Source organism: Trifolium pratense, linkage group LG1 (genome assembly GCF_020283565.1).
Source record: "Trifolium pratense cultivar HEN17-A07 linkage group LG1, ARS_RC_1.1, whole genome shotgun sequence".
NCBI classification, from domain to species: Eukaryota; Viridiplantae; Streptophyta; class Magnoliopsida; order Fabales; family Fabaceae; genus Trifolium; species Trifolium pratense.
Window position 1 is genome coordinate 28755887 of NC_060059.1, and position 27164 is coordinate 28783050.

Genomic DNA, 27164 nt, shown 5'->3' on the forward strand with positions numbered 1-27164 from the left:
AAAAGTAGATGATTTCTATATATATATTTGGATATAAAGGACCCACTTCACAATATGACACTAAATTTGATTGAAATAATGCAAGCTATTAGAACCTATATATGTGCCATGTACCTGCAAAGGAAGAAAATGTACAATGTCGCGTGTAAAATATTGGAAAAGCAGGAAGCAACTTGGAAACATCGCGCAAATGGTGTTGAACAGATTGACCTCAAGCACTAAAATTGATGATTTCAATAAAAAAAAAAGGTAGTAATTCAAAACTGTCTCTCAGCTCAAGGGGTAAATAAAATAATGCATATAAAACAATTTTCAAAGATTATGAGTTGTTAGGACCTAAAGGTTTTTAATTTCTAAAGACAAATTGCAAACCAAAATCATTTATTATTTTGAAACATGATGAGTAGTCTCCAAACATATTGCACCTGAATATATCACAAATGTAATCACTAACAGAATAATGTTGATTTGTATGCATCTATTGCCAAAATATATAATGTTGATTTAGTTGATATTTTCCAGTCCTTTAAACATCATGCAATCAAGGAAATTGTTTTCGCACTTGTATATGACAATCAAGTTTTGGAAGTTATATCTTCATTTTAATATAACAAAAAATATTTTGATTGAAATGTTATATGTTTACCTCATACTAATCACTAACAGAAGGTCAAGGATTATAACTGTTATGTATTTAACTCATACCAAACAAAAACAGTACTAACTTGACATACTTGTAGTGTTAATAAAGTGTTAGCAATTAACTTGTCCATCCAATTCTTTTAAAAATAGAATCTGTACCATGTGCAATGTACCTTTGAATAAAATTGTACAATGTCGTGAAAAAATTGAATAGCGGAAAACAGCTTGGAAGCATCGTGCAAATGGTGTTGTACAGATCGACCTCAAGCACTATATATCTGTGTATGTGTGTGCTCTTGAGAGTATACTTTCCATTAGAGAAACTCAATTTTATTTTGTGAGAGAAATTACATTGAGAAACTTGAATATTCTTATATTCCATGCATTGTTGGTGTTGTTCTCCATTGTTGGGTTCAACACAACAACAGAGAATGAAGAAATGTTGTGCAAAGAGAGGGAGAGACGTGCACTCCTCAAGTTCAAACAAAGTCTTCATGATGAATATGGCTTGTCCGCTGCCACGTGGAGATTTCCTCCCCGACAACTTTACTAAAATAAACTTTATAACTAATTATTACGTCGTTTTTTTTAAGTAAATTAAAGAGTATTATAAGACATCGTAATGACTAGTGGACATCAGAAGGATATCTAATAGCACCAATCGTATGTCTCTTCGCTCATATATGATATATAGAAGAAAAAATGGAGAAACTATACAAAAATGAATGGAAAAAAATGAAAAACAAAAAGTACAAACAAAAATGAAAAACAAAAAGAAAAAAACAAAAAAGTAGATGTTTCATTTTGTTTTGTTTTTCACCACCGGTTTAATCTGTTCGGGGGGTCAGTTCTGACATCAATGGTGGAGCACCCTCCCGATTGTAGTTAAGGGGATCAAATCATGGTCCTCCCTACCAAGTTAGCATCAATCATCACTGAACCAAGTAACTAACGATTGGTAGATGCTTTTTCTATACACGTGAATCATGCATTGCTTAACAATTGAATTCAAAACCGTGTGGCAGGCTACGAAACGTATGTATAGTCCTACAATTATTATTATGTGGTTGAATTTTGCAATTTACTGTGAAATGAGTACCCAACTTACCAATAAAACTTTGTCACTACGTTCTTTTTAAACAAAAGTAGATTCTTTCTGTATACTCCCACAGTAATATTAATGCTACTGGAACTAGTACATGTGCAGTGTGTGTACCTTTGAAAATAATTTTACAATTTCGTCAAAAATTGAAAAGCAGGAAGCAGCTCAGAAACATCGCACAAATGTTCTTTATATCATTATATAAAATTGCAATAATGTGTTATAAAATGTGACACAAATTTAATAAAAGAAACTTATTGTTTGGTGTGAGACTCATGGAAATCTTGAGGTTCCTTAGTAATGATTGTTGAATCTCCCTTTAATAAACTGTGCTAATTATAGTACTTGTTAAGTATTTCTTGTGACTGATTTTTATTAGGCATTTAGGTTTGGTAGTTTTTTAAAGCAAAAATAATGGCACTTCTGTTTTCTGTTCCGATATCAATTGAATCATATCATGCATGCTCCAAACCAACCAACGAACCTAACGCATTCAAATTGGTCATTGCCTTCTTTTTAGAGAAAAGTAGATGATTTCTATATATATATTTGGATATAAAGGACCCACTTCACAATATGACACTAAATTTGATTGAAATAATGCAAGCTATTAGAACCTGTACATGTGCAATGTACCTGCAAAAGAAGAAAATGTACAATGTCGCGTGTAAAATATTGGAAAAGCAGGAAGCAACTTGGAAACATCGCGCAAATGGCGTTGAACAGATTGACCTCAAGCACTAAAATTGATGATTTCAATAAAAAAAAATGTAGTAATTCAAAACTGTCTCTCAGCTCAAGGGGTAAATAAAATAATGCATATAAAACAATTTTCAAAGATTATGAATTGTTAGGACCTAAAGGTTTTTAACTTCTAAAGACAAATTGCAAACCAAAATCATTTATTATTTTGAAACATGATGAGTAGTCTCCAAACATATTGCACCTGAATATATCACAAATGTAATCACTAATAGAATAATGTTGATTTGTATGCATCTATTGCCAAAATATATAATGTTGATTTAGTTGATATTTTCCAGTCCTTTAAACATCATGCAATCAAGGAAATTGTTTTCGCACTTGTATATGACAATCAAGTTTTGGAAGTTATATCTTCATTTTAATATAACAAAAAATATTTTGATTGAAATGTTATATGTTTAACTCATACTAATCACTAACAGAAGGTCAAGGATTATAACTGTTATGTATTTAACTCATACCAAACAAAAACAGTACTAACTTCACATACTTGTAGTGTTAATAAAGTGTTAGCAATTAACTTGTCCATCCAATTCTTTTAAAAATAGAATATGTACCATGTGCAATGTACCTTTGAATAAAATTGTACAATGTCGTGAAAAAATTGAATAGCGGGAAACAGCTTGGAAGCATTGTGCAAATGGTGTTGTACAGATCGACCTCAAGCACTATATATATGTGTATGTGTGTGCTCTTGAGAGTATACTTTCCATTAGAGAAACTCAATTTTATTTTGTGAGAGAAATTACAATGAGAAACTTGAATATTCTTATATTCCATGCATTGTTGGTGTTGTTCTCCATTGTTGGGTTCAACATAGCAACAGAGAATGAAGAAATGATGTGCAAAGAGAGGGAGAGACGTGCACTCCTCAAGTTCAAACAAAGTCTTCAAGATGAATATGGCTTGTCCGCTGCCACATGGAGATTTCTTCCCCGACAACTTTACTAAAGTAAACTTTATAACTAATTATTACGTCGTTTTTTTAAGTAAATTAAAGAGTATTATAAGACATCGTAATGACTAGTGGACATCAGAAGGATATCTAATAGCACCAATCGTATGTCTCTTCGCTCATATATGATATATAGAATAAAAAATGGAGAAACTATACAAAAATGAAAGGAAGAAATGAAAAACAAAAAGAACAAACAAAAATGAAAAACAAAAAGAAAAAAACAAAAAAGTAGATGTTTCATTTTTTTTTGTTTTTCACCACCGGTTTAATCTGTTCGGGGGGTCAGTTCTGACATCAATGGTTGAGCACCCTCCCGATTGTAGTTAAGGGGATCGAATCGTGGTCCTCCCGACCAAGTTAGCATCAATCACCACTGAACCAAGTAACTAACGATTGGTAGATGCTTTTTGTATACACGTGAATCATGCATTGCTTAACAATTGAATTCGAAACCGTGTGGCAGGCTATGAAACGTACGTATAGTCCTACAATTATTATTATGTGGTTGATTTTTGCAATTGACTGTGAAATGAGTACCCAACTTACCAATAAAACTTTGTCACTACGTTCTTTTTAAACAAAAGTAGATTCTTTCTGTATACTCCCACAGTAATATTAATGCTACTGGAACTAGTACATGTGCAGTGTGTGTACCTTTGAAAATAATTTTACAATTTCGTCAAAAATTGAAAAGCAGGAAGCAGCTCAGAAACATCGCACAAATGTTCTTTATATCATTATATAAAATTGCAATAATGTGTTATAAAATCATAGAAAATGTGACACAAATTTAATAAAAGAAACTTATTGTTTGGTGTGAGACTCATGGAAATCTTGAGGTTCCTTAGTAATGATTGTTGAATCTCCCTTTAATAAACTGTGCTAATTACAGTACTTGTTAAGTATTTCTTGTGACTGATTTTTATTAGGCATTTAGGTTTGGTAGTTTATTAAATCAAAAATAATGGCACTTCTGTCTTCTGTTCTGATATCAATTGAATCATATCATGAATGCTCCAAACCAACCAACGAACCTAACGCATTCAAATTGGTCACTGCCTTCTTTTTAGAGAAAAGTTGATGATTTCTATATATATATTTGGATATAAAGGACCCACTTCACAATATGACACTAAATTTGATTGAAATAATGCAAGCTATTAGAACCTGTACATGTGCAATGTACCTGCAAAAGAAGAAAATGTACAATGTCGCGTGTAAAATATTGGAAAAGCAGGAAGCAACTTGGAAACATCGCGCAAATGGTGTTGAACAGATTGACCTCAAGCACTAAAATTGATGATTTCAATAAAAAAAAAAGGTAGTAATTCAAAACTGTCTCTCAGCTCAAGGGGTAAATAAAATAATGCATATAAAACAATTTTCAAAGATTATGAATTGTTAGGACCTAAAGGTTTTTAATTTCTAAAGACAAATTGCAAACCAAAATCATTTATTATTTTGAAACATGATGAGTAGTCTCCAAACATATTGCACCTGAATATATCACAAATGTAATCACTAACAGAATAATGTTGATTTGTATGCATCTATTGCCAAAATATATAATGTTGATTTAGTTGATATTTTCCAGTCCTTTAAACATCATGCAATCAAGGAAATTGTTTTCGCACTTGTATATGACAATCAAGTTTTGGAAGTTATATCTTCATTTTAATATAACAAAAAATATTTTGATTGAAATGTTATATGTTTAACTCATACTAATCACTAACAGAAGGTCAAGGATTATAACTGTTATGTATTTAACTCATACCAAACAAAAACAGTACTAACTTCACATACTTGTAGTGTTAATAAAGTGTTAGCAATTAACTTGTCCATCCAATTCTTTTAAAAATAGAATATGTACCATGTGCAATGTACCTTTGAATAAAATTGTACAATGTCGTGAAAAAATTGAATAGCGGGAAACAGCTTGGAAGCATTGTGCAAATGGTGTTGTACAGATCGACCTCAAGCACTATATATATGTGTATGTGTGTGCTCTTGAGAGTATACTTTCCATTAGAGAAACTCAATTTTATTTTGTGAGAGAAATTACAATGAGAAACTTGAATATTCTTATATTCCATGCATTGTTGGTGTTGTTCTCCATTGTTGGGTTCAACATAGCAACAGAGAATGAAGAAATGATGTGCAAAGAGAGGGAGAGACGTGCACTCCTCAAGTTCAAACAAAGTCTTCAAGATGAATATGGCTTGTCCGCTGCCACATGGAGATTTCTTCCCCGACAACTTTACTAAAGTAAACTTTATAACTAATTATTACGTCGTTTTTTTTAAGTAAATTAAAGAGTATTATAAGACATCGTAATGACTAGTGGACATCAGAAGGATATCTAATAGCACCAATCGTATGTCTCTTCGCTCATATATGATATATAGAATAAAAAATGGAGAAACTATACAAAAATGAAAGGAAGAAATGAAAAACAAAAAGAACAAACAAAAATGAAAAACAAAAAGAAAAAAACAAAAAAGTAGATGTTTCATTTTTTTTTGTTTTTCACCACCGGTTTAATCTGTTCGGGGGGTCAGTTCTGACATCAATGGTTGAGCACCCTCCCGATTGTAGTTAAGGGGATCGAATCGTGGTCCTCCCGACCAAGTTAGCATCAATCACCACTGAACCAAGTAACTAACGATTGGTAGATGCTTTTTGTATACACGTGAATCATGCATTGCTTAACAATTGAATTCGAAACCGTGTGGCAGGCTATGAAACGTACGTATAGTCCTACAATTATTATTATGTGGTTGATTTTTGCAATTGACTGTGAAATGAGTACCCAACTTACCAATAAAACTTTGTCACTACGTTCTTTTTAAACAAAAGTAGATTCTTTCTGTATACTCCCACAGTAATATTAATGCTACTGGAACTAGTACATGTGCAGTGTGTGTACCTTTGAAAATAATTTTACAATTTCGTCAAAAATTGAAAAGCAGGAAGCAGCTCAGAAACATCGCACAAATGTTCTTTATATCATTATATAAAATTGCAATAATGTGTTATAAAATCATAGAAAATGTGACACAAATTTAATAAAAGAAACTTATTGTTTGGTGTGAGACTCATGGAAATCTTGAGGTTCCTTAGTAATGATTGTTGAATCTCCCTTTAATAAACTGTGCTAATTACAGTACTTGTTAAGTATTTCTTGTGACTGATTTTTATTAGGCATTTAGGTTTGGTAGTTTTTTAAATCAAAAATAATGGCACTTCTGTCTTCTGTTCTGATATCAATTGAATCATATCATGAATGCTCCAAACCAACCAACGAACCTAACGCATTCAAATTGGTCACTGCCTTCTTTTTAGAGAAAAGTTGATGATTTCTATATATATATTTGGATATAAAGGACCCACTTCACAATATGACACTAAATTTGATTGAAATAATGCAAGCTATTAGAACCTGTACATGTGCAATGTACTTGCAAAAGAAGAAAATGTACAATGTCGCGTGTAAAATATTGGAAAAGCAGGAAGCAACTTGGAAACATCGCGCAAATGGTGTTGAACAGATTGACCTCAAGCACTAAAATTGATGATTTCAATAAAAAAAAAAGGTAGTAATTCAAAACTGTCTCTCAGCTCAAGGGGTAAATAAAATAATGCATATAAAACAATTTTCAAAGATTATGAATTGTTAGGACCTAAAGGTTTTTAATTTCTAAAGACAAATTGCAAACCAAAATCATTTATTATTTTGAAACATGATGAGTAGTCTCCAAACATATTGCACCTGAATATATCACAAATGTAATCACTAACAGAATAATGTTGATTTGTATGCATCTATTGCCAAAATATATAATGTTGATTTAGTTGATATTTTCCAGTCCTTTAAACATCATGCAATCAAGGAAATTGTTTTCGCACTTGTATATGACAATCAAGTTTTGGAAGTTATATCTTCATTTTAATATAACAAAAAATATTTTGATTGAAATGTTATATGTTTAACTCATACTAATCACTAACAGAAGGTCAAGGATTATAACTGTTATGTATTTAACTCATACCAAACAAAAACAGTACTAACTTCACATACTTGTAGTGTTAATAAAGTGTTAGCAATTAACTTGTCCATCCAATTCTTTTAAAAATAGAATATGTACCATGTGCAATGTACCTTTGAATAAAATTGTACAATGTCGTGAAAAAATTGAATAGCGGGAAACAGCTTGGAAGCATTGTGCAAATGGTGTTGTACAGATCGACCTCAAGCACTATATATATGTGTATGTGTGTGCTCTTGAGAGTATACTTTCCATTAGAGAAACTCAATTTTATTTTGTGAGAGAAATTACAATGAGAAACTTGAATATTCTTATATTCCATGCATTGTTGGTGTTGTTCTCCATTGTTGGGTTCAACATAGCAACAGAGAATGAAGAAATGATGTGCAAAGAGAGGGAGAGACGTGCACTCCTCAAGTTCAAACAAAGTCTTCAAGATGAATATGGCTTGTCCGCTGCCACATGGAGATTTCTTCCCCGACAACTTTACTAAAGTAAACTTTATAACTAATTATTACGTCGTTTTTTTTAAGTAAATTAAAGAGTATTATAAGACATCGTAATGACTAGTGGACATCAGAAGGATATCTAATAGCACCAATCGTATGTCTCTTCGCTCATATATGATATATAGAATAAAAAATGGAGAAACTATACAAAAATGAAAGGAAGAAATGAAAAACAAAAAGAACAAACAAAAATGAAAAACAAAAAGAAAAAAACAAAAAAGTAGATGTTTCATTTTTTTTTGTTTTTCACCACCGGTTTAATCTGTTCGGGGGGTCAGTTCTGACATCAATGGTTGAGCACCCTCCCGATTGTAGTTAAGGGGATCGAATCGTGGTCCTCCCGACCAAGTTAGCATCAATCACCACTGAACCAAGTAACTAACGATTGGTAGATGCTTTTTGTATACACGTGAATCATGCATTGCTTAACAATTGAATTCGAAACCGTGTGGCAGGCTATGAAACGTACGTATAGTCCTACAATTATTATTATGTGGTTGATTTTTGCAATTGACTGTGAAATGAGTACCCAACTTACCAATAAAACTTTGTCACTACGTTCTTTTTAAACAAAAGTAGATTCTTTCTGTATACTCCCACAGTAATATTAATGCTACTGGAACTAGTACATGTGCAGTGTGTGTACCTTTGAAAATAATTTTACAATTTCGTCAAAAATTGAAAAGCAGGAAGCAGCTCAGAAACATCGCACAAATGTTCTTTATATCATTATATAAAATTGCAATAATGTGTTATAAAATCATAGAAAATGTGACACAAATTTAATAAAAGAAACTTATTGTTTGGTGTGAGACTCATGGAAATCTTGAGGTTCCTTAGTAATGATTGTTGAATCTCCCTTTAATAAACTGTGCTAATTACAGTACTTGTTAAGTATTTCTTGTGACTGATTTTTATTAGGCATTTAGGTTTGGTAGTTTTTTAAAGCAAAAATAATGGCACTTCTGTCTTCTGTTCTGATATCAATTGAATCATATCATGAATGCTCCAAACCAACCAACGAACCTAACGCATTCAAATTGGTCACTGCCTTCTTTTTAGAGAAAAGTTGATGATTTCTATATATATATTTGGATATAAAGGACCCACTTCACAATATGACACTAAATTTGATTGAAATAATGCAAGCTATTAGAACCTGTACATGTGCAATGTACTTGCAAAAGAAGAAAATGTACAATGTCGCGTGTAAAATATTGGAAAAGCAGGAAGCAACTTGGAAACATCGCGCAAATGGTGTTGAACAGATTGACCTCAAGCACTAAAATTGATGATTTCAATAAAAAAAAAAGGTAGTAATTCAAAACTGTCTCTCAGCTCAAGGGGTAAATAAAATAATGCATATAAAACAATTTTCAAAGATTATGAATTGTTAGGACCTAAAGGTTTTTAATTTCTAAAGACAAATTGCAAACCAAAATCATTTATTATTTTGAAACATGATGAGTAGTCTCCAAACATATTGCACCTGAATATATCACAAATGTAATCACTAACAGAATAATGTTGATTTGTATGCATCTATTGCCAAAATATATAATGTTGATTTAGTTGATATTTTCCAGTCCTTTAAACATCATGCAATCAAGGAAATTGTTTTCGCACTTGTATATGACAATCAAGTTTTGGAAGTTATATCTTCATTTTAATATAACAAAAAATATTTTGATTGAAATGTTATATGTTTAACTCATACTAATCACTAACAGAAGGTCAAGGATTATAACTGTTATGTATTTAACTCATACCAAACAAAAACAGTACTAACTTCACATACTTGTAGTGTTAATAAAGTGTTAGCAATTAACTTGTCCATCCAATTCTTTTAAAAATAGAATATGTACCATGTGCAATGTACCTTTGAATAAAATTGTACAATGTCGTGAAAAAATTGAATAGCGGGAAACAGCTTGGAAGCATTGTGCAAATGGTGTTGTACAGATCGACCTCAAGCACTATATATATGTGTATGTGTGTGCTCTTGAGAGTATACTTTCCATTAGAGAAACTCAATTTTATTTTGTGAGAGAAATTACAATGAGAAACTTGAATATTCTTATATTCCATGCATTGTTGGTGTTGTTCTCCATTGTTGGGTTCAACATAGCAACAGAGAATGAAGAAATGATGTGCAAAGAGAGGGAGAGACGTGCACTCCTCAAGTTCAAACAAAGTCTTCAAGATGAATATGGCTTGTCCGCTGCCACATGGAGATTTCTTCCCCGACAACTTTACTAAAGTAAACTTTATAACTAATTATTACGTCGTTTTTTTTAAGTAAATTAAAGAGTATTATAAGACATCGTAATGACTAGTGGACATCAGAAGGATATCTAATAGCACCAATCGTATGTCTCTTCGCTCATATATGATATATAGAATAAAAAATGGAGAAACTATACAAAAATGAAAGGAAGAAATGAAAAACAAAAAGAACAAACAAAAATGAAAAACAAAAAGAAAAAAACAAAAAAGTAGATGTTTCATTTTTTTTTGTTTTTCACCACCGGTTTAATCTGTTCGGGGGGTCAGTTCTGACATCAATGGTTGAGCACCCTCCCGATTGTAGTTAAGGGGATCGAATCGTGGTCCTCCCGACCAAGTTAGCATCAATCACCACTGAACCAAGTAACTAACGATTGGTAGATGCTTTTTGTATACACGTGAATCATGCATTGCTTAACAATTGAATTCGAAACCGTGTGGCAGGCTATGAAACGTACGTATAGTCCTACAATTATTATTATGTGGTTGATTTTTGCAATTGACTGTGAAATGAGTACCCAACTTACCAATAAAACTTTGTCACTACGTTCTTTTTAAACAAAAGTAGATTCTTTCTGTATACTCCCACAGTAATATTAATGCTACTGGAACTAGTACATGTGCAGTGTGTGTACCTTTGAAAATAATTTTACAATTTCGTCAAAAATTGAAAAGCAGGAAGCAGCTCAGAAACATCGCACAAATGTTCTTTATATCATTATATAAAATTGCAATAATGTGTTATAAAATCATAGAAAATGTGACACAAATTTAATAAAAGAAACTTATTGTTTGGTGTGAGACTCATGGAAATCTTGAGGTTCCTTAGTAATGATTGTTGAATCTCCCTTTAATAAACTGTGCTAATTACAGTACTTGTTAAGTATTTCTTGTGACTGATTTTTATTAGGCATTTAGGTTTGGTAGTTTTTTAAAGCAAAAATAATGGCACTTCTGTCTTCTGTTCTGATATCAATTGAATCATATCATGAATGCTCCAAACCAACCAACGAACCTAACGCATTCAAATTGGTCACTGCCTTCTTTTTAGAGAAAAGTTGATGATTTCTATATATATATTTGGATATAAAGGACCCACTTCACAATATGACACTAAATTTGATTGAAATAATGCAAGCTATTAGAACCTGTACATGTGCAATGTACTTGCAAAAGAAGAAAATGTACAATGTCGCGTGTAAAATATTGGAAAAGCAGGAAGCAACTTGGAAACATCGCGCAAATGGTGTTGAACAGATTGACCTCAAGCACTAAAATTGATGATTTCAATAAAAAAAAAAGGTAGTAATTCAAAACTGTCTCTCAGCTCAAGGGGTAAATAAAATAATGCATATAAAACAATTTTCAAAGATTATGAATTGTTAGGACCTAAAGGTTTTTAATTTCTAAAGACAAATTGCAAACCAAAATCATTTATTATTTTGAAACATGATGAGTAGTCTCCAAACATATTGCACCTGAATATATCACAAATGTAATCACTAACAGAATAATGTTGATTTGTATGCATCTATTGCCAAAATATATAATGTTGATTTAGTTGATATTTTCCAGTCCTTTAAACATCATGCAATCAAGGAAATTGTTTTCGCACTTGTATATGACAATCAAGTTTTGGAAGTTATATCTTCATTTTAATATAACAAAAAATATTTTGATTGAAATGTTATATGTTTAACTCATACTAATCACTAACAGAAGGTCAAGGATTATAACTGTTATGTATTTAACTCATACCAAACAAAAACAGTACTAACTTCACATACTTGTAGTGTTAATAAAGTGTTAGCAATTAACTTGTCCATCCAATTCTTTTAAAAATAGAATATGTACCATGTGCAATGTATCTTTGAATAAAATTGTACAATGTCGTGAAAAAATTGAATAGCGGGAAACAGCTTGGAAGCATCGTGCAAATGGTGTTGTACAGATCGACCTCAAGCACTATATATATGTGTATGTGTGTGCTCTTGAGAGTATACTTTCCATTAGAGAAACTCAATTTTATTTTGTGAGAGAAATTACAATGAGAAACTTGAATATTCTTATATTCCATGCATTGTTGGTGTTGTTCTCCATTGTTGGGTTCAACACAGCAACAGAGAATGAAGAAATGATGTGCAAAGAGAGGGAGAGACGTGCACTCCTCAAGTTCAAACAAAGTCTTCAAGATGAATATGGCTTGTCCGCTGCCACATGGAGATTTCTTCCCCGACAACTTTACTAAAGTAAACTTTATAACTAATTATTACGTCGTTTTTTTAAGTAAATTAAAGAGTACTATAAGACATCGTAATGACTTGTGGACATCAGAAGGATATCTAATAGCACCAATCGTATGTCTCTTCGCTCATATTATATATGATATATAGAAGAAAAAATGGAGAAACTATACAAAAATGAAAGGAAGAAATGAAAAGCAAAAAGAACAAACAAAAATGAAAAACAAAAAGAAAAAAACAAAAAAGTAGATGTTTCATTTTTTTTGTTTTTCACCACCGGTTTAATCTGTTCGGGGGGTCAGTTCTGACATCAATGGTTGAGCACCCTCCCGATTGTAGTTAAGGGGATCGAATCGTGGTCCTCCCTACCAAGTTAGCATCAATCACCACTGAACCAAGTAACTAACGATTGGTAGATGCTTTTTGTATACACGTGAATCATGCATTGCTTAACAATTGAATTCGAAACCGTGTGGCAGGCTATGAAACGTACGTATAGTCCTACAATTATTATTATGTGGTTGATTTTTGCAATTGACTGTGAAATGAGTACCCAACTTACCAATAAAACTTTGTCACTACGTTCTTTTTAAACAAAAGTAGATTCTTTCTGTATACTCCCACAGTAATATTAATGCTACTGGAACTAGTACATGTGCAGTGTGTGTACCTTTGAAAATAATTTTACAATTTCGTCAAAAAGTGAAAAGCAGGAAGCAGCTCAGAAACATCGCACAAATGTTCTTTATATCATTATATAAAATTGCAATAATGTGTTATATAAAATCATAGAAAATGTGACACAAATTTAACAAAAGAAACTTATTGTTTGGTGTGAGACTCATGGAAATCTTGAGGTTCCTTAGTAATGATTGTTGAATCTCCCTTTAATAAACTGTGCTAATTACAGTACTTGTTAAGTATTTCTTGTGACTGATTTTTATTAGGCATTTAGGTTTGGTAGTTTTTTAAAGCAAAAATAATGGCACTTCTGTCTTCTGTTCCGATATCAATTGAATCATATCATGCATGCTCCACACCAACCAACAAACCTAACGCATTCAAATTGGTCACTGCCTTCTTTTTAGAGAAAAGTAGATGATTTCTATATATATATTTGGATATAAAGGACTCACTTCACAATATGACACTAAATTTGATTGAAATAATGCAAGCTATTAGAACTTGTACATTTGCAATGTACCTGCAAAAGAAGAAAATGTACAATGTTGCGTGTAAAATATTGGAAAAGCAGGAAGCAACATGGAAACATCGCGCAAATGGTGTTGAACAGATTGACCTCAAGCACTAAAATTGATGATTTCAATAAAAAAAAAAAAAGGTAGTAAGTCAAAACTGTCTCTCAGCTCAAGGGGTAAATAAAACAATGCATATAAAACAATTTTCAAAGATTATGAATTGTTAGGACCTAAAGGTTTTTAATTTCTAAAGACAAATTGCAAACCAAAATCATTTATTATTTTGAAACATGATGTCTCCAAACATATTGCACCTGAATATATCACAAATGTAATCACTAACAGAATAATGTTGATTTGTATGCATCTATTGCCAAAATATATAATGTTGATTTAGTTGATATTTTCCAGTCCGTTAAACATCATGCAATCAAGGAAACTGTTTTCGCACTTGTATATGACAATCAAGTTTTGAAAGTTATATCTTCTTTTTAATATAACCAAAAATATTTTGATTGAAATGTTATATGTTTAACTCATACTAATCACTAACAGAAGGTCAAGGATTATAACTGTTATGTATTTAACTCATACCAAACAAAAACAGTACTAACTTCACATACTTGTAGTGTTAATAAAGTGTTAGCACACTACAACAAAACTGCTTTTTAGCGTCGGCCTAAATGAGATGCTAAATGGCCAAAAACGGACGCTACGTAGTTCTTAGCGTCTACTTAGCGTTTGTGTCGTGATAGACACTTAAATGCCTGAAGCTAGACAGTTGCGTCCAGTAGACGCTATTTAGCATCTGTCACGTTAGACGCCAAGGGGACACTACTAACATGTACATAAGGCAGACGCTACTAGCATCAGCTTGTGATAGACGCTACAGATATATATTTGCATTATAAAACGTCACTGGTAGAGTCCACTTTGGCAGACTCTAACTGTAGAGTCTGCCCTTGATGGATGCTATATATTAATTTTTGAATTACATAGCGTCTGCTAAAAGCTGACGTTTTTTTTTTTTTTTAAATATATATTCATCACTTCTTAACATAAACATCTATTTCTCATATATATAGAATCTCAACAAAAAGGTCTACATCCATTTCAATTCATCAATTCTTAACACGACCATCTATTTCTCATATATAACCATATATATAGAATGTCAACAAAAAGGTCTACATCCATCAAAATAACAACCCACAAAATATATGACCCACCAAAATATCCCACAAAATATATAACCTATCAAAATAGTTCTTAAACTTACCATCAAAATAACCCACAAAGTCTACAACCAACAAAATGAAGCATCTTCCTCTTCATCAACCGATTGATCATCCAATTCATTATCATAATGAGGATGAGAACTCTAACGAGAATGACCACTACAGGAGGCCGTCTCCAAAGCCATCATGCGACTTTGGAATTCTTCAAACTTTATTTCCAATGATCTGGTTCTCGCAGTTGACGCAGCAACATCAGCATCTGCACGTGTTGCAGCAGCCTCGGCTCTAGCAGCTTCAATGATCTGGTTCTCTGCCTTATTGTGAGGTGCCTCTGCCTCATAAATCAAGTTTTTATACTTAAGGTTTTTAGCCAACTTGTCCGCGCACCGGTAAATTTATAAAGGGCATATTTAACTCCTGACAGATGAGCGTCTGAATATTCAGATCCTTATCATCAACTATAGCTGCCCACTTTCCATATCCATGCCTTAACATAAAAGAACTATGTTAGAGGATAAATGGAGGATAACATAAGTAGCCGTGCGCGCACACACACAAATTGTGGAAATGCAATGTAATTGCCTATGGCTATGATAATAGAGAATTATCTATTAAAAGACATACTTCAAAACTGCGCGCAGTAAGGCTAAATCATGCTCCTCCTTCCATGTCTTTCTTACTTTGAAGCCTCCTGCATAGCGTAACAAGATGTCATCCGAAAAAAGTGGAGTGCCGGGATTTTCTGATGCAAACATTTTGATAACTACTCATCATCAAAGTTGGATTTTGTAAAGCAAATCAAATAGTTTAATCTGCAATTGTAAGCTACATGTAGTATAATAAAAAAAAAGTTGATGATTGAATAAAGAACTCCAAGTTGTGTATTAAACAATTGGATAGCTTTTTCCAATTGACTCAGATTATCCAAAAGGCCTATTTCTTAGCAACAAATACCCCACATAGTAATTAAGCTTAAACTTCATAGAATAGAAGATAGATTATCACTATTTCAATAAAATAAATGTTTTAAAAATTGAAGCAGACAATTCAACCGATTGAACCTTGAACTGGTGATTAACTACGGTTCAATTATTTTAGTGGTTTTGTCCTGTTTTGAGGGGTTTAAACTTTAAACCATGACCGGCCTAGTTTCGATCTCTGGTTCGGTTTTTAAAACATTGATTAAAAATTTGAAGAAGAAATGGAAGCAAAAGGAGAATTTGAAAACAAAAAATAGTTTTTTATTTCTTAAAGAAGGAACTTACATTTGTGCTGTTCTTTAGACATGGAAAGCTCTAAACCTGAAATAGCAGAAACACCTGCAAAAAAGAAAAAGTCACAAAAGTGAGTCACCACCATACCAAGATCCAATATGTTCACTATTTCAAATTAAATCACAAACTACAAGTTTGGATTGTCGGCGAATTTAGCGGAATTACAGTGAATCACCCTGATTTTTACATAAGCTATACTTTGTAGATATGTGTGCCACCGTGATTTTCTGATGCAAACTTCACCTGTCATTCCATATTTAAAGATAAGGGAAACATATTCATCAACTAGAGGAAATAATAACAGTAAGAAGTAATGTAAATAGGATAGCTTGGTGCATAAGAAAGCAAAATGACACAATAATATACAAAAAACAAGCAACTAATATACAGTGAAATATATTTCCAAGAACTTACTTTTTCCCTTATCGATAGCAGAACCGCAATTCTAACAAGTACATCTTCTATTTGAAGTCCTTCTTTCGAAACACCATCTACAGATACGTTTCGACTGAGAGGGAAAAGAAGTTAGATGAAAGTATAGGAGAGATGATAATGAGAAATATGACAAGAATAAGGGATCTATAACCTGAGAATGTAGGGGAATCATTTATATCTTCAGCAATATGAGACATGAAAAGGTTTCCATACTTGTTGAAAATAGATAGATCAAATTTGCTAGCACATAATGATTTAGAATATGTGCTAGAATATGTGACATGTTAACGGAAAATCAGATTATTACGCTTCGATTTCGTGCCAAGTCTTCTGCTTTATGCGTGGAGCAAACTCCTTCCAATCAAAATCACCGACGCCAAACCTGTTATTGATTAAAAGCAAATATTTCTATCAAAAAACCCTCTTTAATACATAAGGGTTCAGGGAAAGACTAGGCCTAATCATAAACCAATAACTAGAATGTAACCTCATTAAAATTTGAAAGAAAGTGTTCCTCTGACTTTGATTAAAACCAAGTACTTTAAGTGAGTTTCCTTCGCCTTCCATTAAAGGACGTGGATCTGTGTTATCTGCAACTAATATATATAAATTAATGTCACAGTCAAAGACATAAATGACATTTGACCTCATTAGGCATCTTCAAGTCCATATATAATAGTTTGGCAGAAAACCAAATTGGTACAAGTGACATTTGACCTCATTAGGCGTCTTCAAGTCAATGCACTTGCAATTTACACAAGGACATCTTATCTCTCCGTGGTTTAAAAATTGTGGTTGTTCCATAGCCTTGTAACAAACTCTCCAACTCCACTAAAAAAAGTATCTTTCAAACCAAACCTATTAGGATTTACTCTATCATACATCCAACTACGATCCATTTTCTACATGAAAAACATGAAATTATCAACCACTAGGGACGTTGGACATTTTAGAGGAAACTCATTCCTTACATGGTACTGTTAATAATTTCTTAAGAGTTGTTGATTGTGAGGTACATGAAGCTCATAGTTAGAGACAAAAACTATATAAGTCAATTTTATCACTCTAATTGAAGCTCACATTTAGAGACAAAATCTACATAAATACTAGTTTGAAGTTAGAATCAATTATAATCACTATTTGTTTTTATGGTAAACACTACATTTCATTGAAATTGAAAAACATGGTTACAGTGAGCAGCTTGGAACAAAACATGGTTACAGTGAGCAGCTTGAAGTTAGAATGGATTATAATCACTATTAGAAACCACTCCTTCATATATCACTAATAGGAATATATCACTATTTTTTTTTATCACTAATTGAAAAACATGGTTACAGTGACGCAAGCTACTTCACAATTTTAGGTCTTAAAGAATCCCTTTTGGCTAGTGAATCCCTAAAACATCTCAAAAATCAATTTTAGGTCTTAAAAAATCCCTTTTGGCTAGTGAATCCAACCATGCACAAACTCAAAATTAAAAGAACGAGAGATTAAGAAAAACAAACTATAAAGAACATGAAGTGCAGAAATTTTTGAAGAGATGAAGTTACTTACTTGGAATCGTGAAAACGATGGTAAACAACCGAGTAATTTTGAGGTTCTTCGATGGCAACGGAGAGGAGAGATGCGTGACAAGAGATTGAAGAGAGTTGCGAGCTTCTTCGACGGAAACGAGAGATTGAAGGAGAGTTAGGAACGGCGGAGGATTAGGAGAGATTGAAGAGATTAGGAACGGCGGAGGACTTCTTCGACGGCGGAGGATTAGGAACGGCGGAGGATTAGGAATGGCGGAGGATTAGGAGAGATTGAAGAAGAGTTTGAGCTTCTTCGACATCTCAGATTCCATTATTGTGATCTTGGATTTTTTTTTTTTTAGTTAGGGATTGGGAAAGAAAATATAATTAAGTGATATTATTTGTGAAATAAAAGTGGGAAACTGAAAATTTGTGAAATTTTTTAGAGCTTATCAAAAAGTTTTTTTTTTATTTAACTTAATTATCATTAGAGTCCGCCACAGCAGACTCAATGAACTAATAAAAATAAAAATAAAAGAATTAGTAATTTATTTTTTCATAGAGTCTCCTTAGCGTTTCTAAAAGCAGACGCTAACTTTAAATATTAATTTAAAAAAATAAAAATACAGTATCGTCTGTCAAGTAGACTCAAACGAGACGCTAGTAGCGTCCGTATCGTGGCGGACGCTAAAAAATTTGAAGCTAAAACACATTTTTCTTGTAGTGGCAATTAACTTGTCCATCCAATTCTTTTAAAAATAGAATATGTACCATGTGCAATGTACCTTTGAATAAAATTGTACAATCTCGTGAAAAAATTGAATAGCGGGAAACAACTTGGAAGCATCGTGCAAATGGTGTTGTACAGATCGACCTCAAGCACTATATATCTATGTATGTGTGTGCTCTTGAGAGTATACTTTCCATTAGAGAAACTCAATTTTATTTTGTGAGAGAAATTACAATGAGAAACTTGAATATTCTTATATTCCATGCATTGTTGGTGTTGTTCTCCATTGTTGGGTTCAACACAGCAACAGAGAATGAAGAAATGATGTGCAAAGAGAGGGAGAGACGTGCACTCCTCAAGTTCAAACAAAGTCTTCAAGATGAATATGGCTTGCTGTCCAGATGGAAGGACGATCCAAATGCAGATTGCTGCAAATGGAAAGGAGTTCAATGCAACAATCAAACTGGCTATGTTGAAAAGCTTGATCTACACGGTTCTTATGATCATCGATATTTGAGCGGTGAAATCAATCCTTCAATAACTGAGCTACTACATCTAAAATATCTTGACCTCAGTTATTTGAATACTAGCAGTCAAATTCCAAAATATATTGGCTCTTTGAGTAACTTAAGATATCTTGATCTCTCAAATGGTGGTTATTATGGGAAGATTCCTTCTCAAATTGGGAATCTCTCACAATTGCAACACCTTGAACTTTCTTATAACTTGTTAAGTGGCACCATTCCCGATGATTTTGGCAACATAATGCATTCACTTGTGTATCTCGATCTCTCAGGGAACAGTCTAGAAGGCAAGATCCCAAAATCCATTGGCAATATATGCACATTGGAGACATTTTACGCTAATCAGAACCAGTTGAGTGGAGAGATTTCAGATTTTATAATCCTTAGTAACAATTCCCACTACATTGGAAATATAAGAATATTCAAGTTGTTAGATAATAAAATATTGGGCTCATGCTATTGGGCTCATTAGGTTATAGTCCACTAGGTTTTGCTACATAATAATCTCTTGTAACTTTATTTTATTAAGTAACTAGTCACCGCCCCGTGCGATGCACAGGTTTGAAAGAACGTCATATACATAACAATCATGGTTGTTGTCAATCATGGATGCTATGAGCCAAATGAAGTTAGTCATAAGCATATAAAAATTAATCAAATTGGTTCATTTGGCGGAACACCAAATTTATTTCAATCATGAATGCTGTCAATTAAGTGGGTTAAGCATAATATATCATTGCAAATATAGGATGTTTCAAATTAAAGGCATCATATAATTTAATCTTAATTAAGTGGGTTAAACATAATTGATCATTGCAAACATAAATGCAGACCATATACTCACTTCAAGAGAATCATCACACCGAATTTTATAATGGAACTTTCTATGACCCATGACATTTATAGAAAGAAGATTACTACTATTTTGAGAATAGATAGAAGTGCTATGGGACATAGGAGTGCTATTCAAAATATAGGTAGGAGAAATTTTAGTGATGATAGAAGAATTTTGTGAAGGACATGATAGCAAGTTCCAAAATAGTATTCTTCAACATATGAGAATTATTTCTACCTTCCTTTCCTCTCATCAACCTTCAATGTATAAGATTTTTCTAGGCCAATCTCATTGTATCATATGAAGCCAAATTCAATTTACAAAAACAACCACATAAATTATCATTATCATGACAATATGAAGAAAAAAAAAAGTTCCAATGCACAATAAGGATGCAAGAGTGCATTAGGATATACTTTAAAGAAAAACATCAATACATAGACTCAATCTATTTCTCTCTTCCTCTAAACAATAATTCAAAAATAATCATAGCTCCTTTTTTCCATTAATTTGGTTGATAACTTCAAACTCCAGGTCCCTCCCTCTTTAGGACATATAGATCGAAGGCCCAAAACCAAATTGATAATCTTCTATCATATCCTACAATCTAAAGTTCCCTGCATAAAATTTGGAAATTCATCATATCTGAGATAAAAAGATAACTACATTGAATGTTACCAGCATATAGTTATATTGAACATAGTTTATCCATAGTCATGGAGAAAATCAAATGGATAATCAAATCAAAAATAACTAACATCTAAAAAGCAAGCAATCAAGCAGAAAAAATAATCTTAATTGTTAAAAAATAAATTTCAATATAAATAAAAAAAAAAATATATAATTCACACAATAAAAGTGCTAATTTTGCCAAGACAATTATGATGTTCAAATGTTACAAATAGAACCACGTTGCTCCTATGTGACAAAAAATTTACCTCATTAGTATTGCTTGTACTTTTCACCTCATTAGTTTAAATGAGAACATGCATGGTGTATATAGAAGTTTTTCATCTATGTTTCAATCCCCACCACTTAAGCCATGCTCAATAAAAATCTAATTCCACCGACCAAACAAAACTAAAGAAATTCAATTAATTGAAATATCACAAAGAGACATCATCAGAGAAAATTAATGCAGAAGTTAGAATCTTTTTACCTCTAGCATTTCAAAAGGAAAAAAGGCATAATCAGGTAACCTATATCAAACACCACCAATATTTCCCCATACTATAATACTCTGCAATTCAAGTGCAAAAAAAAAAAACCATAAGAAGATAAAATATAATCAAATACCAATCAATTTTCCGTTAAGAAAAAGTCAATTACTTCAACACTCAACATGTCAAAATTATCTTCTTCTAACCCTTTATTTATTTAAGAGGAGATGAATAGAAAAGAAAATTAGAAGAGTGGTGCATTTGATCAATGAGAAAATATGTGTGTATTAGTGAAGAAGTTATTCAAAAATCTAGGATTGGATGCTCAAGACTTCCTAAAAAGTATCAATGATGATGTAGTCATCCCTATAAAATAGTAGTAATCATACATACCTATCCCTCCTCCCCTAAAAAGTAGCAATTATGATTCGCCAACATGAGTTCTAAATTTATATGCACAAGTAAAAAATGAATAAAAAGTTGCTTACAAAAAAAAAAGAAGGGGTTTAGTTGCTTAATTAGTGTGTTTCTAATTGGAAGATCCCTAATCTCCCAAACCAACAAAACAAACCCCCAATAGCTACATCATGGAAAAACCACTTTTACCTTTCATTGTTAACACATGGAATTAAGGATCATAATGTAAATGATAGAAGAAGAGAAACTACCTCTTATAACACAGATGATTAAAACTTTCAAGCTAATCCATCCTTTATCTGTAAAAAACACAATCTCAACAAATATTAGAAAATAAATCATCAAATAATCTAGAAATTTCAAATTTTACAATCCATATCTATCATTTTCATTCTATTGGAAATACATTTTCCACTATCAAGTGTTAGATGCATCCTTTTGTTAAAATAAAAACACAATTTAAAACAGGGAATTGGAGGTTCACTCATAGTCCCTGGTTATTGGAATTCGGAAATGTTAATTCTTAAGATAGACCATGTGATCATTTAACAAATTTAAGGCATGAATTTAAAGTAAGAGATTACAATATTTAATGTGCAGTAAGGGACTTCGGATTAATCCTTTTTCTTTTTTTTTCCTGAAGTTGAACTTTTATATTACCCTCTAAAGATGAAAAGCAACAATGATACAAGCAAAATTAGGAAGAAAAACACCGGAAGAAAAAGAAGAAAGAAAATGGAGAAATTGGATAACAATTAAACTCACTTGTTGGGATGATCTGCTGTAGAGAACATGGAGATAAAGTATAAAAAGTCATCGTGGCCTTGAAACCGACTGTGTGTTCGTCACTGCATCCGTAGAACAAAATTTGACACCATGAAAAGTATAGGAAATGAGCAAACATACAAAATTGATAGAAATCAAGAAATACCACTCAAACTCCAAAGTAAAAGAGAAAAGAGCACATGAATCCACATTGTTTACCTGAACAAAGGAACATCAAAATGCGCAGATACTCCTCCAAAACCATTTGGTGATGAACTGTACCTGCCATTGATGCTTATTAGTTTTAGGTGTCGGCTGGCTAAATATAAAATACACATTTGTAACCCAAAAAAAAAACATGAGTCGTGAAAGTGCAATTCAATGAGGCAATCAATCAAACTTGTAAAAGGAGAATTAATTTAAACTGTAAAATTTACACAAAAAGTAGTAAAATAATAAAGATTTAATCAAAGAATAAAGTGGAATATTGTTAAGAGTTAATATAGACTTACAGTAGTAGGAGTAGATATCAATTCATCTTGCGTTGCATTTGCGTCTACAATCATGCCACTTGATGCCTGGATAGTGCTTATGCAAAGATTTGAAGCATGGACCAATCAGAGTGCAAACTGTCCAAGCAAATTAAAAATGCATGATGTAAGTATGCAAACTCAAAATCAATATTGTCCAAGCAAGTGATGACAGGTCAAAGAGGCAAATAGGAAACATAATAGAGCTGAAACATGACATATAAGAGCCTTACCTCAAATGATATCCATGAATGCCGCTCTCATGTTTGGATATACCTAAATGATGGAAAAATATTTTGCAAAGCCTTGTTAGTTGATACAAACAAATTAGTTTGAAAAAGACAATTTCAGATATCAGTATTTCCACACAAGGCAAAACAGAAGGGTATAAATTATTAATAACAGCCTCATATTCTCCTATCAAACTCAAAAGACCGCCATGATGTTTCTGCTCGGCAGTAGCAATCCTTACAGAGGCAACACAGGCTTGCCAGTAGCAAAAGACCAATTATTCAACAATACAAGCCCACAAAGCACTAGTAATCGATTCTCCACCTAAACTTCAGTAGATCATAATTCTAATTAACCAAGATATTTAAGAATACCCGTCTATGAGCTGTGGTCTATTGTCATCACTAAATCTGTTAACCAGTGGTGGATATAAGTTATAGTTTGTGAGGGCAACTGCCACTACTCCTCTAGTGGATTTTTAATAGAAATGTATATAAATTGTTCTATTCCCTCATCAATAATCAACTGTTTCAAGTTTCTCGCGGTTACTCATTAATTAACAATTTGTGCAAAAAAATTACGAAGGAAAAATTACTCGTTAACTACCAGTGATAACCCAAGGAACCAGAGGGGAGCATTAAGCATGTACACAACATCTTCGGTAGCTACATTTCCCGAAGCCCCCTTAGCATATGGACAGCCACCAAGACCAGCAACTGAAGAATCAACTGCGCTTATTCCCATCTGTTTATATGAATACAAACCAATGATGTCAATTAATAACTGTGACTACCAAATCATAAAAAGCAGACCCAATTTAAACCTATATTCTAGAAAAAATATGCTTCTGATTTGTTACAGCTGGAAAATCCTGAATTTGCCAGTCATGTATCTCAGGCTGTCCAATCTAAAGATAGGATTGCTCATGTTTCAACTCAGTCAAGCACATTCAAAGTATGCAGTTGCAACATGATCTGTTTGATCTTAAAATACACATTTAAAATCCAAATATGTAATGCTTCACTGAAAACAAAACTAAAACTAAAAAACCCAACAAAAGAGTATGTGGAAGCTTAACATCAACATATATTACACGTGCCACTTAACTTCACAACTCAAACAACCAAATTTGAAAAGTCAATTGAAAAACCTTACACAAAATCATATGCTAAACTCTAAGGGCAAAAAAGATTAATCCACATTCCATGAATCAAGACAAAATTAACATTAACATATAGTAATACATATAGTACTTAACTTTTCAAATTTTTTAAAAATTGTAAAGTCAATTGAATAATCAGTTCTGCACTAAATCATATACATGGACTTTATGCATGAAAAATATAAATCAGCAATTTCAAAAACTAACCTCCGTGTTTTTTCTTCACGGTAATTACACGTCGACGTTTCAACTTGTGCTCTCTCCACCTGTAAATAGAAAGTTTAATGCGTTACAATAAATTTAATAAAAATTAGAATGAAATCATGAATAATAATGAGAGAAAAAGCATGACAATTGTAGTAGTAACAATTCTTCAAATTCAATTTTTCTAACCTCTAGATCTAACGATTTGATCCTTTCTTCAGTGATTTCAACGGATCCATTGCTTGAACAACACGATGCCTGAAAATTGTTTGTCGTAGATAGAACCGGAGGACGGTTCTATCTACGACAAAATAAGTGGAAAAAGATTAACCAAATCATTGCATGAAATACCATTAACAATTATATTATAGTCATGTCTTTGTAAAAATCCCTTTCGATCAAATAAATAAAAAAAAATGTTATACTAAATTTCTTCTCACCCAATTAGTGGTCTTTCTACTGAAATTCAAATCCATCTAGAACTTTACTTCATTGTCAGTTTAAGAAAATGGTGTAACCTAAAACAAAAATGAAAAAAGTAAAAATAAAACAATGCAAGATTCATCAATTAAGTATATAAATTGGAAGCAAAAAAACTGAGGAAGAGGAGGAGAGTAGAGAAAAAAACAGGAAGCTAGGCAGAACCAAAACAGAGAGGAGAGCTTGCCATTAAGCCACAAAAACACATCAATATTTCCAAATTCAAACACCAACCTTCTTCAACACACAAATTAATCAAAACAAATCATTCCCAAACCAAACCACCATTTTCAATCAATAAAACAAACATCATTAAAGAGTGAAAAAATCATCACTATCACCATCCACCGTATTTAAGTTCAATGTTGAGGTTTTTTGCAGAGCATAAAATTGATAGGGGAAGAACAAAAAAAACCTAAAAAAAATCATCACTATCACCATCCACCATAACTACCACACATCACCACCACCTTCAATCTTCAACTATCCTAACAAAAAAAAAAAGCAACACAAAAAAATAAAATAAAATAAATAAAGTATAGAAAGTAAGGGATCTAACCAGAGGAAAGAATGAGAAATCATCGCCGCCGTCGCCAAGCACTGCCGTGTCACCGCCACAAGAATTCTCTCGGCCGGAACTCCTCCTCCTCGCCGGAACTTCTCTCCCGCCGGCAAATCTTCTTTCACTCGGCAAAAAATCACTCTCACGAGTGATTGATTTGTAGATGGTGGTGGAGGTTAGGATTAGATGGGGGAGGGCAGAGAGAAAGAGATTGGGAATGGTTGAGGGTAAAGAGAGATGAGAGTGTGAGTGAGGATGGTGAGAAAAGAGAGAGTACGAGAGAGAGAAAAGAGAGAAGAGAGAAAAAAACACTTGACAAATGAAAAAAAAATTGGGAAAAAAGAAATATATATTTTATTGGGCCCAATGCATGTGTTCCATGTAGCTATCCATGTGTAAGTTTCTAGTTCTCACTTCTCAACATGTGGTTTGCCAGGAATTAGGGTTACCAAGGGAGAAGGGAATTAGGGATGCAAACCTAGAGTTGTCAACATTTTATTGGCTAATACACAAAGATGTCAAGTGACAATTGGACAAAAAATTAGGGTTTCAAATCACCATAGAATTAGGGTTTCCAAAACAGCCTTGCATTTAGTATAATAAGATGCTATTCTATTATTATGGAACCCTAGTAGCCTCCCTTTGTTCATTCTGTACTTTGTTTGTCTGAATCTAACACAAGTTTCTCATTGCAAGACCTCTCGTTACGGGATAATCAGATTTCAGGTATGTTACCACCAGACCTTTCAATCCGTTGGACTCCACGTTTGTGACTCAGTCCGATTTATCTATATGGAGATTATGGCTGTGATTCTCCAACTTCGAGGCTGTAGTTTTCATGACCAAGGTAAGAATGTGATGGATAACATGCTATAATGTGATCTTTTGGCCTATAATATGAATATTTGGCTGTTTAAGTATCAACATGATATATGCGTCAAAAAAAAAATATCAACATGATATGTGTAAAAAAAAATATCAACATGATATGTGTTGTGATGTTGATGCATTAGATTGTGATTCTGAACTGACTATTATGAACTTATGATTATGATTGCAGAGTTAGTTGTGTGCCTAAAGGGTTGCAGAAGATTAATAGCTGATGATTAATCTTTTCCTTATAGTTAGGAGTTAGGATAATTGATTAATTAGGCTATCAAGAACCTGAAACAAATGTTAATGTGTCATTTGATGTTAATGGATTTTTCTTAGGCTTTTAATTGACTATTTGCAAGTGTACAATTTCGTCAATTGAGTAATAAAAAGATATCGATCCTCAGGGATTGCGCGATTGTAACAAAGTAATCGTGTCTATAAACATACTAAAATTAACACACATTTTGGGGG

At 32.6% G+C, this 27164-nt stretch overlaps 2 protein-coding genes and 1 long non-coding RNA gene across 30 annotated transcripts; 1 reads left to right on the forward strand and 2 right to left on the reverse strand.

Annotated features, from left to right (window-relative positions):
• Positions 1–14897: 14897 nt before the first annotated feature.
• LOC123902826 (CHD3-type chromatin-remodeling factor PICKLE-like) lies at positions 14898–18575 on the reverse strand. 13 transcript variants are annotated; one of them, XM_045952626.1, is made up of 9 exons: positions 18258–18575; positions 17188–17290; positions 17008–17082; positions 16852–16913; positions 16680–16756; positions 16464–16508; positions 16257–16310; positions 15616–15682; positions 14898–15478 (listed from the first exon to the last, which is right to left on the reverse strand). In XM_045952626.1, the coding sequence occupies exons 2-7, from the start codon at positions 17265–17267 to the stop codon at positions 16287–16289; spliced, it is 363 nt and encodes a 120-aa protein (XP_045808582.1). In that variant the 5' UTR covers positions 17268–17290; positions 18258–18575; the 3' UTR covers positions 14898–15478; positions 15616–15682; positions 16257–16286. The 13 variants fall into 13 exon arrangements, 4 of the variants coding, with proteins under 4 accessions (XP_045808582.1, XP_045808579.1, XP_045808580.1 ...); XM_045952623.1 differs by having other exon boundaries at positions 15616–15733; XM_045952624.1 differs by having other exon boundaries at positions 15616–15754.
• Positions 18576–19181: 606 nt separating this feature from the next.
• Positions 19182–19943, forward strand: LOC123891770 (receptor-like protein 12). The gene has a single exon (XM_045941668.1). The coding sequence runs from the start codon at positions 19182–19184 to the stop codon at positions 19941–19943; it is 762 nt and encodes a 253-aa protein (XP_045797624.1).
• A 488-nt stretch (positions 19944–20431) lies between these two features.
• LOC123924273 lies at positions 20432–26417 on the reverse strand. 16 transcript variants are annotated; one of them, XR_006814665.1, is made up of 13 exons: positions 25815–26409; positions 25216–25293; positions 24965–25072; positions 24779–24837; positions 24005–24153; positions 23412–23454; positions 23161–23277; positions 22868–22930; positions 22649–22731; positions 22135–22182; positions 21466–21546; positions 21245–21386; positions 20432–20923 (listed from the first exon to the last, which is right to left on the reverse strand). It is a non-coding gene; the product is annotated as an uncharacterized LOC123924273 (long non-coding RNA). The 16 variants fall into 16 exon arrangements; XR_006814662.1 differs by having other exon boundaries at positions 24965–25076; XR_006814658.1 differs by having other exon boundaries at positions 22868–22924; positions 24016–24153; positions 24965–25076; positions 25815–26406.
• Positions 26418–27164: the final 747 nt, after the last annotated feature.

Coding starts and splice junctions, on each gene's coding strand:
- LOC123902826 (XM_045952626.1), bottom strand. CDS start 17,267: ATGGAAGGCGAAGGAAACTCACTTAAAGTACTTGGTTTTAATCAAAGT. Junction 16,914..17,007: donor ACTTGGCACGAAATCGAAGC/GTAATAATCTGA, acceptor TATTTTCAACAA/GTATGGAAACCTTTTCATGT. Junction 16,509..16,679: donor TGCTATCGATAAGGGAAAAA/GTAAGTTCTTGG, acceptor ATGGAATGACAG/GTGAAGTTTGCATCAGAAAA.
- LOC123891770 (XM_045941668.1), top strand. CDS start 19,182: ATGAGAAACTTGAATATTCTTATATTCCATGCATTGTTGGTGTTGTTC.